A 13,057-nucleotide genomic window follows, 5' to 3' on the forward strand; every position below is an offset into this window, starting at 1 on the left:
GCCATTGAACCCTGGGTAGCGAGAACCAGCAGGGGAGGCTGTAGACGGAGGAGTGGAGGCTCCTTGGCTTTAGGGGCTCTGAGTAGAAGCACCTAGGGAGTCCCTCAGGAGGTCCCCAAATGCTGCCCCATGGTGAGAAAACAAGGAGAGGCCCGGCAGGGACCCTCCAGGTTACAAAGGGCTGCCACTGTGAGAAGGCAACGCTGCCGGCTGGGGCTGGGCTTTCTACCTCACCAAGCCTCTTCCCACCCAAAGGGCCCAGAGAGGGGCAGCTGCCTCCCCAGCGGGCACAGCACCTCCTCCCTGTGTGATGGGTAGGGCCCACAGTCTCCTTTCTCGAGGCCTCCCTGGGCTGACCCTGGGTCCCAGCTCGGCCATGGGGGCTTCGGCATGTAAAGCCCATGGGGGGCAGAGCCTCCCGCCCCCACCAGCTTCTGGCTCTCTGTGTCGCCCCCAGCACTGGGCTGGTGCCGTGGAGGGAGGCTTCGCCCTCCCCCCCATCAACCGCTGAGGAGTTCTGTCTTCCCAGGGTTGTGAGGGAAGCCAGCTCTGCCGGCCGATGTCCAAGTCCAGGCGCCGCCTCCTCCAGGGAGCCTTCCAGACCTGATCTGTGCGGCAGAGGCCCAGAAGGACCTGGGTGTGGGAATCCTAACGGGAGGCGGGGGACCCAGCGTGTGCAGAGAGGGTCCCAGTGCTTCCTCCTGAGTGAGGGTCACCCATCTGGCTCCGGCCGCACAGAGCTACTCCCTCTAAGCGCTCCTGCTCTCTGCCTTTCTGCATTAGCTCTTGCCTGCACCTGGCCCAGCAAACCCCTGCTCATCTTTCAGACCCAAGTTCAAGGCCTTCTCCTGCTCTGGGCGGCTCATCACCTGGCCTCCCCAGGCAGAGAGGCTAGGGTCCTGCTCACTGGGGCGTCTCCCTCGCCCACTGGCGTGGGACTACAAGGAAAGGGGTTGACCCCCACCCTCCCCCGCCATGCCCAGCAGGGTGCAGACACAACTGGGAAGGTGCTAGAGGCCCCGGGGGGAGGCTTGGCCAGCACCAGGCGTTGGGGGGCAGGTTCCCATCTCTACACCCCAGCCCCAGGCGGACGGTGCGTGCCCCTCCCGCTGCCTCACCTGTCACCCATCTGCTGGCCCTGGGCTGTGTCTGCTCCTGGCTCCCATCCCAGCTGCATCCCCAGCTGCCTCTCCAGGGAGGAGTGACAGCTGGCCTGTGCCACACCCTTGAGCCCCTCCCTGGACTACCCCCTCCCTGGGGCAGGACCCCTGCGTGTGGCACAACCAAGGGGCCTGCTGATGGGGGCTCATGTGAGCAGCGCCCCAGCTCTGGGTGTGGGTGCTGCCAGCTGCCACTGCCTTTGCCCTGGCTTCCCAGATAGACCCCGAGCCACACTCCGAAGCTGTATCATGAACGCTGTGGTAGGCGGCTGGCGGGGAGCGGGGTTGCTGTCCCACTACCCTCTGGAAGCCTCAGCCACGAAGGGCCCCTGTGGGCACCTTTTCCCGGCACACGGTGCTGTGTCTCTCCACTCTTGGGCTCTGCAGTGACTTGAGGGGTCAAGTCTATGACCCCAGGGGAGGCTGGGCTCATGAGGGGACCAGAGACCTCAGTGCTGTGCAGGGAGCCCCGAACCACCCTGGTGGAAGGCCCAGCCCAACTCCCCAGGCCTCCTGCCAGCTCCCTGTGGTGTCCAAGGGACCTGTGGTCAGACCTGGAAGAGAAGCTCCCCCTCCCCTCGACATCCTCCCTGCAGCCCTTGCTCTTCACCAGAGCCTCCTCACTCCCCAGGACCCCAGAGAGGACCAACCCTCTCCAGCAGACCTCTGGGCTCAGGACAGCCGGGTGGGGCAGCCACAGGAGCTGCCTGCAGGGGGCAGAGTCGGGACGGGGACCGAGCCGGACACCCATTCTGGAAGTGTCTGCAGGGGGAGGACGGAGGTGGGTAGCTGGGAGCGCTGGGCGAGGATGGGCATTGTCAGGCCCTCAGTGGGGACTGGGAGGTAGAAGTGGGGGGGTCTGTGGAGGAAGGAGAAGAAGGACCAGTGTCCCGAGTCGGGGGGTAGTTGGCAGTGGATGAGGCCGGCAGGAACAGACCTGAGCTTGGGGAGCTCCACTCAGAACGAGGCATCCGTCAGGGTTCTGTGCATACTGGTGTCTCTGGCTGGGGGCCAGCCCCGAAGTGGAGCCTGGGACTGTGAGGGTGCGGGGGTGTGCTGGGGTGGGAGGTGGATGGAGCCCCCCCACCGCCTGGCCCCTTGGGCTGAACCTTGGGCGCCAGAACAGACAGGAAATCGCCTAATTGCATTTGCGCAGGAACACCAAATCCCTCGCAGCTGCACGGGGCTGAGCCAGGGCCACGGGCGGGGTCGGCCGTCCCAGAGTCCTGACAGCTCCGCAGTGCATGCCAAGGGGCCTGGGCCGCTGGCCGGGGGGCGCCTTTCCCAGGCCAGAGGCCCCCACCCCACCCCAGGAGAGCTGCCCCCCTTTCAGTTCCCAGAACGGAGCCCAGCTGTGGAATAGTGAGGGGGTGAGGTCATGGGGAGGGGGCCCGCATGACTCATATCCTGGGGTAGGGGAAAGGGAGGAGACGGAGAAGGGGCCCAGAGGCCTCCACGTCCTCAGGCTGCTGGGTCAGAGGCCAGGGGCCGGCGGGGCTTCTCCTCAGCACTGGGTTTTAGGGGAGACACCAGGAGATGCTTACTCTGCAACCCCACTCTGTCCCCCAGGCCCCTAGCCAGGGAGAGCTCAGTCGGAGTGATCCTCCAGGGGCCCAGCTCTGCAGGGATGATGTTCCCAGAGTACACACCTGGGCCTCGTGCCAGGGCCGGCACCGCCGTTGTCGGGGCAATGGCAAGGCAAACAGTCAATGTTTGCCTCACTAAAGTGAGGCTGCGGCACCCTGAAGGGATCCCTGGAGGGGGACGTGGTCCCCTTGTTCCCAAGCCTGTCTGCACACGCACGTGGATGTCAAAGGTTCCCGTGTGTGAGCACGTGCATACTTGTATGTGCATGGGGTGCGGGCATGTGTGCCTGTGTGGCCGGAGCGTGGGCTCGTGGAGAACGTGTGTGAGTTGGGTGTGCTCCAGGCCTAGGGAGTCCTGCGCCCGGCCGCACTCCATGTGTTGGGCATGAGCTGTGAGCACAGCAAGGGCCTTTGTGGGGCTGTTGGGGCCTGGACTGCTTACCCATAGGGGTGGACCTGAGGAAACGTGTGCACACGAGCTTCTGGGGTCTCTGCGCCAATGTGTGCTTCCAAGCCCCACCTCCCCTATGGCTTGGTGGAGGGGGTCTGTGGAGCTGGAGTGAGGGCCCTGGACCCGTCGGAAGCCCAGGTCCGAAGAGGAGCTTGGGCTCCATCTCATGCCCCAGGCCCAAGGACACACACCCCAGCTAAGCCCTTGCTCACATGGAGGGGCTGGGACATGGGAAGACGGGGAGCAACATGGCCAGGCTTCCCCTCCGTGGAACCCCTTCACCTCCTCAACACTCTGCCCCAGCTCTGCACCGCCCTTCGTGTGGAGGGGCTGGGGCGTGAGTGAGCACGAGGGCCCCTGCGCCCCAGGCTCTGCCTCCCCAGGTGGAACGAGGCCCAGCAGCCCCCCGCCATGCGGAGGCCGGCAGAAGCGGGAAGCTGGGCCTCATCTGCCCAGATGATGGGAGCCAGGTGTGGGGAATTAAGTGGCTTCCTCGGGGGCCGGGAGTTGAAGGCACTTCTGAGGAGCAGGACAGGCAGGCGGATTCAGGGGCGCAGGGGGCGGGGTGCACAGGCGGCTGGGTTTGCGTGGCTAGAGTCCCCTGTGACTTCGGTGGGGGGAGTGGGCCTTGAACTCGGGCCTGTGGAAGGGCCTGGCTTTTGTCTGAGAGGCTTAGAGGAGACCTAGGAGAGATTAGATCACGCGCTGGCAGGGCTGTCTGGCCAGGGGACTGGGGCCCAGTGGGGATCAGGCTGCAGGGTCAGGCAGCGGCCACTGGCCGGGAAGAACTGAGACCCCAGCAGGGAGACCCCAGCCCTGCACCCTGTGCTGGCCTGGGCTCCCTCCCTGGGTCTGGGATAATAAGCCCTGTAGGAGTGTAGAGACCCTGGGCCCCTTCTCAGGCTCTAGGAGGGCGATGGGAGGCAGGGCCGTGACAGCTGAGGCCGTGGTGTCTGCAGGACCTGGACCATCTGAGAGTTGCTGGGCCGAGGCTCTGATGCCCAGGTCCAGGCCAGCCTGTGTCTACCTCTGTCCCCGAGGGGGGCGTGTGGGACCCCAAGAAGCCATGGTTTCAGGCTCTGAGAGCAGAAGCACTTCCTTACCTCAGTTTCCCCATTTTTGAAATGGCTCAATCGGCTGGGTGCTGTGGCTCATCCCTGTAATCCTAGCACTTTGGGAGGCCGAAACGGGTGGATCACATGAGGTCGGGAGTTCGGGACCAGCCTGACCAACATGGAGAAACCCTGTCTCTACTGAAACATACAAAATTAGCCGGGCATGGTGGTGAATGCCTGTAATCCCAGCTACTCAGGAGGCTGAGGCAGGAGAATCGCTTGAACCCAGGAGGCGGAGGTTGCCGTGAGCTGAGATCACACCATTGCACTCCAGCCTGGGCAACAAGAGCGAAACTCCGTCTCAAACAAACAAACAAAAGAAACAGCTCAGAGAGACTCCGCAGAGGGCTCTGAAATAAGGATGGGGTGGGGTTGGGTGAGCCGACCCTGTAAGGTGCCCCCAGCTATGGGGTTAGGCCCAGGCAGGAGCCCATGGGTCTGCAGGGCTTCTGTGAGCGGGGCTGGTGGTGGGACAGGAGGTGTCCTGCCTGGACATGCTCAGGACCTCCTTTCCTCAGCCTTGGACCTCCCCTTTCTCCAACACGCCCTGCCTTTGGGGTGCAGGAGGGAGCACCCGCAGGTGGGGTGGAGGTGCCGCCTGGAGGTGCGCTGTGGCCAGTCTCCCTGGACTCCAGTGTCTTCTTCCTGGGCCCTCCAGGGTCACCTGGGTCTAGGTCCTGGTTCTACTTAGGGAGGGAGGCAGGCTGGGAGAGGGGGGCAGAGGGCCTTTTGTCCTGTCCTTGAGTTTCTTCAGGCTTGAATGGGCCTTGGAGTCCCACCTTCATCCCCACAGGGCACAGGGGTGCCCAGATCCTCACAGGGCCCCAGGACCATCGCCTGGGCCAGAGGGCACCTCATGACCACATGGGCAGCCTCTATTTAAAGAAGGACAAGATGAGGCCTGAGGGCTGGCCTAGGACTGCCCTCGTGGACAGGGCTGCCTGCACCGTGTGGCCCCAGCAAGGCCTGTGTAGATGGGAGGAATGGGTGCAAAACAGCACCTGTGTCGGCTGTGGCGTGACTGTCCCTCTGTGTCCCCCACCAGGCCCACTGCTCAGTGGAGCGTGGAGGACGAGGAGGAGGCCGTCCACGAGCAATGCCAGCATGAGAGACACAGGCAGCTTCAGGCCCAGGACGAGGACGGAGGCAGCCATTTCCCCGATCGGCCGGAGCAGGAGATGCTGTGAGCAGCCCCCTACCGCATGCCTGGGATCTAGCCCCTATCCGTGTACCCTGGGGCCTGGGCAGAGGGGGAGGTCAAGGGCCTGGGCTTGGGGGTTCCAGTGCAGGATGAGAGTGAGGAAGGGCCCCCAGGAGCAGGCGCAGGAGTGGGTGAGTTCTCCTGGGGCGAGGGTGGCCACAGCCCTGGATGAGGGTCTGCCAATACCTGGCAGCCTCCTGGGCGCTGACCCAGGCTCTGTGCCCGTGCCCTGGCCCTTGCTTGGACTGCCTCTGACCCCAGCCACGCAGCCTGGCCCGAGCCCCCCACCAGACTCCCCCGCCAGTGACTCACAGAGCCACGTCCAACTTGGCGGCCAGGCTGGCTTGCTTCCTCCTTGGGCCCAGGAGGCCTCCGCGGCTGGGCTGAGCTGTTTTTCCAATAATGCTTCCCTTCCTCCTGGCCTCTTTTGTTCCATTTTCTCCAAGTCAGCAGCCTTGGGCAGAGTGGGGTTCAGCGGTCACCATAGTCAGGCCCTTGGCCACCCCCACCAAGGGCCCCAGCTATCCAGGGGCTCCCCCTACCACATGGGAGGCCTGAGAAGTCGGGGCTTAGGAGGACCTCATGTAGGGTCCTCATGTGGGGACCAGGGCAGCCCTTGGGGAGCCCCAGGATGATGGGGGAGGCACAGCCCTGCCCTAGGGAGCCCCAGACTGATGGGGGAAGCACAGCCCTGCTGTTAGGGAGCCACCGGCTGACGGGGGAGGCCCAGCCCTGCCCTAGCGAGTCCCAGAGTGATGGGGGAGGCACAGCCCTGCTCTTAGGGAGCCCTACACTGATGGAAGAGGCACAGCCGTACCGTCAGGGAGCCCCAAACTGATGGGGGAGGCATAGCCCTGCTGAGCCTCAAGGAGTCCTGGACTGATGGAGGAACCACAGTTCTCAGGCTTCCCCAGAACTGACGAGGGAGGCACAGCCCTGCCCTCAGGGATTCTGACCACAGGACACACAGCCCAGAGCCAGCTCTGTGGCAGACAGGGTCTCCTACACTTGGAGCCCAGGGCCTGAGCGGGCGCCGTGAGGTGAGTGTGGGCCCTGGGCAGAGGAGGCAGCAGCCGCCCAGTCCTAAGCTCTCCCCTGCTACCCTCAGCCTCAGCCTGAAGCCCTCAGAGGCCCATGAACTGGATGAGGACGAGGGCTTTGGTGACTGGTCCCAGAGGCCAGAGCAGCGGCAGCAGCACGAGGGGGCGCAGGGCACCTCAGACAGCGCAGAGCCCCGCTGGTGCAGGAATCCTGAGGGGGAACAAGAGGACAGGTGAGTGAGGGCCTCGAGGGCGGGCGCTGGGCAGAGCGGGGCACGGCGGAGCTCCCTTCAGGCCCTCAACCTGCGCCTGAGCAGCCACCCCATCCCCCCCTTTCCAAGCAGCCCCTGAAATGCCCCCCTGGCCAGGAAAGGGGGGAGAAAGGAGGGAAGGGAGGAAGAGGGCGAGACAGCATGGTGGCCGGCGAGGGGCCGCGAGGAAACCTCATTCTGGGGCTCCCCAGGGCCCCTGGGCCCCATCCAGGCAGCTGCGAGGCCAGGCCGGGTGCTGCCACATCAGCACACAGCTGCGGCCGCTTCCGTAATGGAGGCTGAGAGCCCGCCGCCGCCCCTTCCTCCCTCGGGGCTGGCTGATCTCCATTCCCACGGAGGGGAGCAGGTATTTCCAGATGTGCACGCCGGAGAGTCGGCCGGGAGGACGCACTTTCCAGATGTGGGGATGTGTGTGCCTGTTTCAACCCCAACAGGCCCAACAGGGGCTGCTCCCGAGCCCCACCTCACTACCCCTGCTCAGGGTCCTTGCCGCTCTCAGTCATCTGCGGCCATGATGGGGCTGACCCCACCCGCCCTGCAGGGCCCGGGCCATCTGGGACCCCAGCCCTGCTCAGGACCCCCTTGCCTTGAGTGGGACCAGAGCCCGTGGCTGGGCTGACAGTTCTCCCTGGTCAGGGTCCTTCCTGGCCCCTCTGAACCAGCCTGGAGCTCTAGGGACCAGTGTTGCTGAGCGACGCTCCCTTGTCCTCCTACAACCAGTCTCCCACTCCCCAAGAGCCACTGGTCCTGGCCTGGCGCAGTGCCCACCACCCCCCTCCCCAGGCCTCAGTCTCCCCCTACGCGCTTGGGAGTCAGTGGTCCTGCTTTTCTGAGATGGGGCAGCTCCCTTCTCCCTGGCCTCAGGCCTAGGCGGACGAGGCTGCTCCCACCAGCAGGGGGCGCTTTGACTCTTCCGTGGAGCCCAGCTCTGCGACTGCCACCCCACCCCCTGCACCTGCCTGGCTGCACAGACCTGCTCCTGAATGGCCCCTCTGTGTGGCTGCTGCTGGCTCAGACCCCTGCCCACCTTGGGCGGGTGGGTCTGGGTCTTGGCTGGCACGCACACCCAGGGGCCTGAAATCATGGAAAATTCGAGAATTTCCCATCTTCTCCTCCAGGTTCAGTCCTGCTCAAATGCAGAGCCGCTCGAAGCTGCCAGCTGGCTGGCCTCCCCTCCCCCGCAGCCGGCAGCCCCTTGGCCCTGCTCCTCAGTGACCTGGCCCCTACCCCTGCCTAGCCCTCCAAATGACCCAGCCTCCAGTCCCCCAAACACCCAAGGGCCCCCACAGGGAGCAGAGCAGGAGTGGTGGCCCCAGCAGCCTGGCCCTGCGGGGACCCCGCCAGACCAGCTGGGTGGGCGAGCAGCTGCCAAGCTGAGGCCCAGCCAGAAAGCTGGGGGTTGAACCCAGCCTCAGTGCCTGGGGGACCCTCAGTCTGTAGAGCCCTGCCTGGCGGGGACTGGGCAGTTCCCCAAGGGCCTCAGGCCCTGACACAGGGGCCCAAGCAGACTGCGCTGGCTCTGAGGCCACTGGACCTTCTTTCCCAATGGGCTTGGGTCTCAGATCCCTTGGCACTCAAGTAGTTTTTTACAGATGGGGAAACTGAGGCTTGGAAAAAGGAAGGGGTCAACCAAGCAATCCAATGGCCCTAGAATGGCTTTGCCTCCCTTTCTACCCACAGATCCAGCCTGCAAGCCTGCGAAAAGGAGGACAGTGACGATGTCCACCTGGAGGAGTTGAGTCTGAGCAAGGAGGGGCCAGACACAGAGGACACTGTCCAGGACAACCTGGGGGCCGCAGGGGCTGAGGAGGAACAGGAGGAGGTGATGGCTCCACCTCAGAGGGTCTGGGTGTACCCCCACCCCAGGGATTAGTCTGCTTTGGCTGTCTGCACCACTCTGTGGGCCCTGTGGGTCTAGCCCAGAGTGGGTCAGCACCCCACACCCCTTGACCTTGCAGCCCCTTCTGGGCCCACATTCTCAGAGAGGGCGAGGCTCAGTGATCCTCTTACAAGATCCGGAGACATTTCCCCAGACTCCTCGGTCCCTCCCCACCAGCTCCAGAACTGGAGCACGTCAGGGCCACAGAGAACCTGGGGCTCAGGGAGGAACAGCATTTGTTCCCACAGGTGCTGGGCAGAGCAGGAGGGGTACAAGCAGGGGGTCACCTGGGATGTCTGTTTTTTTTTTTTTTCTAGCACCAGAAATGTCAGCAGCCCAGGACACCCAGCCCCTTGGTCTTGGAGGGGACCACTGAACAGAGCTCGCCTCCCCTGAGCCCTACCACCAAAGTAGGTCAAGCTGCAAAGCCTGCCATCTTCTCCCCTCTCCCGGACTCATACCCAGAAGGCCAATCCCACATGCCAGCCACAGGAAGACCAGGCCCAGGCCTGGCTTTTGTCTGCTATCCCCCCATTGTCCGGTGCTTAGTAAACCCCCATGATATAAGGGTTGGGGGTTGGATTAGTGTATGGGGTAGCTGGGGAGATGGAGGGTGGGCTTTACCTCGGCTACTGCAGGCCTGTGTCTCTCTCTACCCTCTGCAGCTCATCGACAGGACCGAGTCCCTAAACCGCTCCATAGAGAAGAGGTCTGTCTGTCTGTCTGTCTGCTTTCTGGGCTCAGATCTTAGGTTTCCCCAAGAGGGGGTTGAAGGGAATCACAGGGTAGAGATCTGGAGACCGAGGGGAGCTCTGGGAGAGGCTTGGGCAGGTTGGGAGAAGCCTTGTGGGAGACATGGGGCCTGACACAACTTCTACCCTCCAGTAACAGTGTGAAGAAATCCCAGCCAGACTTGCCCATCTCCAAGATTGACCAGTGGCTGGAACAATACACCCAGGCCATCGAGGTATGACCTGGCTCCCCTCTGCCGTCAGGTCCCTCCTGCATCTTGGCGCCATTCCTTCATCCAACCAATGCCCTTCCATCCAATCAATGCCGCCTTATTCAACCAACAGCCTATCCAACCAATGCTTCTCCATCCAGTCAGTGCCCCTCTCCCCAATCAATGCCCCTCCATCTAATCAATGTCCTTCCATGTAGTCAATGCCCCTCCTTTCAATCAATGCTACTCCATCCAACCAATAATCTCCCATCCTATCAATGCTCCTGCATCCAATTAATGTTCCTTTATACAACCAATACTCCTGCCACCAATACTCCTCCAATTATTCAGTGTTCCTCCATTCAATCAATGCCCCCATCAGAACAATACTCCACCATCCAATCAATGCTCTTTCATCCTATCGATGCTCCTCTATCCAGCCAATATTCCTACAGTCAATCAATGCCCCTTTATCCAACCAGTACTCCTTAATCCAGTCAATACCCCTCCATCCAATCAATGTCCCTCCCATCCAATCAATGTCCCTCCCATCCAATCAATTCTCCTCCATCCATCGATGCTTCTCCATCTGACCAATACCCTCCATCCAACGAATACTCGTCTATCCAATGAATGGCTCACCATGTAACCAATGCCAGTCCCACATGCCAGCACCTCCATTCAATCAGTACCTCTCCATCCAATCATCCAATACTCCTCCATCCAGTCAATGTCCCTGCATCCAACCAATATTCCTTCATCCACCAACTCCCTTCAATCCAACCAGTACACCTTCATCCAATCAATACCCCTATTCATTCAGTGCTCCTCCATTCAATCAATTCCCCTCCAGCCAACCAAAACAACTTCATCCAATCAATGGCCCTCCATCCAATAATGCCTTGCACCCAATCAATGGCCTTCTATCCTATCAATTTCCCTCCATCCAACCAAAATAGTTTCACCCAATCAATGCCTCTGCTTCCAATCAATGCCCTTCTATTCAACCAATACTTCTTTATCCAATCAGGACATCTCCATCTAACCAGTATCCTTCCATGCAACCAACACTCTACTAAATCAGTGCCCCTCCATCCACCCAGTGCCCCTCCATCAAACCAATACTCCTCTGCTAAATCAGCGCCTCTCCATCCACCCAGTGCCCCTCCATCCACCCAGTACTCACCTATCCAACAAGCACTCCTCTATCTTACCAGTATTCCTCCATCCAATCAGTGCTCTTCTGTACAATTAATGCCCTCCATCCATACATTACTCCTTCACCCAATCAACGCCCTTCTATTCAATCAATACTTCTGATTTCAATTAATCCCCCTTCAAACAACCAATACTCCTCCATCCAATCAATGTTCCTCTATCCAACCAACATCCTTCTATCAAACCAATATTCCTCCATCCAATTAATGCCTCTCCATCCAACCAGTACTCCTCCATCCTATCAATGCTCCTGTATCCTATCAATATTCCTCCATCCAACCAATACTTCCCCATCCAATCAATATTCCTTCATTCATTCACTGCTCCTCCATCCAGTCAATACCTTTCCATCCTACCAGCACCCCTCCATCCAACCAATACTCCTTTATCCAATCAACGTTGTTGCATGCAATCACTGCCCCTTCATTGAACCAATATGGCTCTATCCAACCAATACTACTCCATTCAATCAGTGCTCCTCCATCTAACAAATACTCCCTCATATAATCAGTACCCCTCCATCCAATCAATATTCCTTCATCTATCAACACCTTTCTATACAACCAATACTCCTCCATCTAATCAATGCTCCTCCATCCAACCAATACTCTGCAATTTAACCACTGTCCCTCCATCCATTCAGTGTCCCTCCATCCATCCCAAGGTCCCCCAGCCCTACCCCATGAGCAGCACGGAGGCAGACCCACATCTGTCCTGTGTACCATCATCTCCCTGATGCTCTTCAGGACAGGGAGGTGTCTCACAATTGCATCAAATGGAGGAAGGCACATCTTTCCGGTGATCCCCACTCTAGGGCTGCATTGGGAAAGCGCTCCCAGGGAAAATGCAAACACAAAGCAGAGGGTTGCCCAGTGTGACCCTCCGATGTGATCATGGTGGCTGGCCACTAAGGTCATCCTGATGCTTTTCCTCCTCTGCAGACCGCTGGCCGGACCCCCAAGCTAGCCCGCCAGGCCTCCATAGAGCTGCCCAGCATGGCCGTGGCCAGTACCAAGAGTCGGTGGGAGACGGGTGAGGTACAGGCTCAGTCTGCGGCCAAGACTCCGTCCTGCAAGGTAAGGTCCCCTCCAGGGGCAAGGCTGGGCTGCAGAGCCAGCGCCTGGGAGTTTAGCAGCAGGCCAGGTTTCCTTGTTAAGACAAGCGTGGGACTGTCCAGGATGAATGTGGGCAGACAGAACCCTGAGGTATTGCAGTAGGGTTGGGTTCACCCTTGCTGGTGTAGAAGGCTGTGTTGTCCGAGTGAAGGTGGATGGCACCTTTATTCCTTTCCCTGCCTCTTCCACTGGGATCGCACAGAAAAAGTTTAGGTAGGCAGATCACAGGCGCCCTGGCCAGGTAAGGCAAGGCAGGAGAGAAGGGCCCAGGGCTTCTACTCCCCGAGATCCAGGGGTCTGCACTTGTGACATACCCTTCTGCTGCACCCAGGATATTGTGGCTGGAGACATGAGCAAGAAAAGCCTCTGGGAGCAGAAGGGAGGCTCCAAGACCTCATCAACAATTAAGGTAGAGCCTAAATGTGGTTGGTGCAGGCAGGGTGGGTGCAGCAGGGGAGGGCAAAGAGGCACTGTCCTCTGTGCATCTGGGAGGGCTTCCCAGAGGCGGAGGCAGCATCATCTCCTTTCTGCTGCTCTCACCTTCACTCTTGGTCTCCTTTCCCAACAGAGCACCCCATCTGGGAAGAGGTATAAGTTTGTGGCCACCGGGCATGGGAAGTATGAGAAGGTGCTTGTGGAAGGGGGCCCAGCTCCCTAGGCCTCCCATCTCGGTGAGTCCCCGGCAACCCACAGAACGGGATGAGGTGCACACATGTGCACTGTGCTGGGAACTTGGCAGCCTGGAGGGTGCCTGGAGCCCTGTTGCAGGCTACAAGGGTAGACTCCGAGTTGGCCAGAACCCAGACCAGCTCAGTCTCCCAGTCCTGCGCAGATGCTGCCTCCCTCACCTCACACCAGATTCAAACTCTCTGCTCATTTCACTAGAGTCAGCCCGGCTCAGCCACTGCTCCACTAGGGAAGCTCAAGGCTTCCATCTGGGACTCCCCCAAAAGCCCCAGCAGGGCTCGTGAGGGAAGTGAGGGGCAGCCTGGCCACCACAGGGCTAGCATTGAAGGAAGCAGGTGGCATGGAGCCCAGGTTCCCTGACCATCTGTATGCTGGGGGTCCATAGAGGGG

At 60.7% G+C, this 13,057-nt stretch overlaps 1 protein-coding gene across 8 annotated transcripts in view; it reads left to right on the forward strand.

Moving 5' to 3' along the window:
• Positions 1 to 13,057, forward strand: part of LSP1 (lymphocyte specific protein 1) — a 37,909-nt gene that overhangs the window by 20,578 nt on the left and 4,274 nt on the right. For all 8 annotated transcript variants that reach the window (XM_054439499.2, XM_054439498.2, XM_054439504.2 and 5 more), the window contains exons 2-10: positions 5,358 to 5,495; positions 6,622 to 6,786; positions 8,506 to 8,647; positions 9,022 to 9,114; positions 9,370 to 9,413; positions 9,590 to 9,671; positions 11,807 to 11,941; positions 12,312 to 12,389; positions 12,549 to 12,651. In XM_054439499.2, coding sequence (XP_054295474.1) covers positions 5,358 to 5,495; positions 6,622 to 6,786; positions 8,506 to 8,647; positions 9,022 to 9,114; positions 9,370 to 9,413; positions 9,590 to 9,671; positions 11,807 to 11,941; positions 12,312 to 12,389; positions 12,549 to 12,638 — 967 coding nt within the window. In that variant the 3' untranslated portion in view covers positions 12,639 to 12,651. The remainder of the gene's footprint in view (positions 1 to 5,357; positions 5,496 to 6,621; positions 6,787 to 8,505; positions 8,648 to 9,021; positions 9,115 to 9,369; positions 9,414 to 9,589; positions 9,672 to 11,806; positions 11,942 to 12,311; positions 12,390 to 12,548; positions 12,652 to 13,057) is intronic.

Source organism: Pongo pygmaeus, chromosome 9, assembly GCF_028885625.2.
Source record: "Pongo pygmaeus isolate AG05252 chromosome 9, NHGRI_mPonPyg2-v2.0_pri, whole genome shotgun sequence".
Lineage (NCBI taxonomy): Eukaryota > Metazoa > Chordata > Mammalia > Primates > Hominidae > Pongo > Pongo pygmaeus.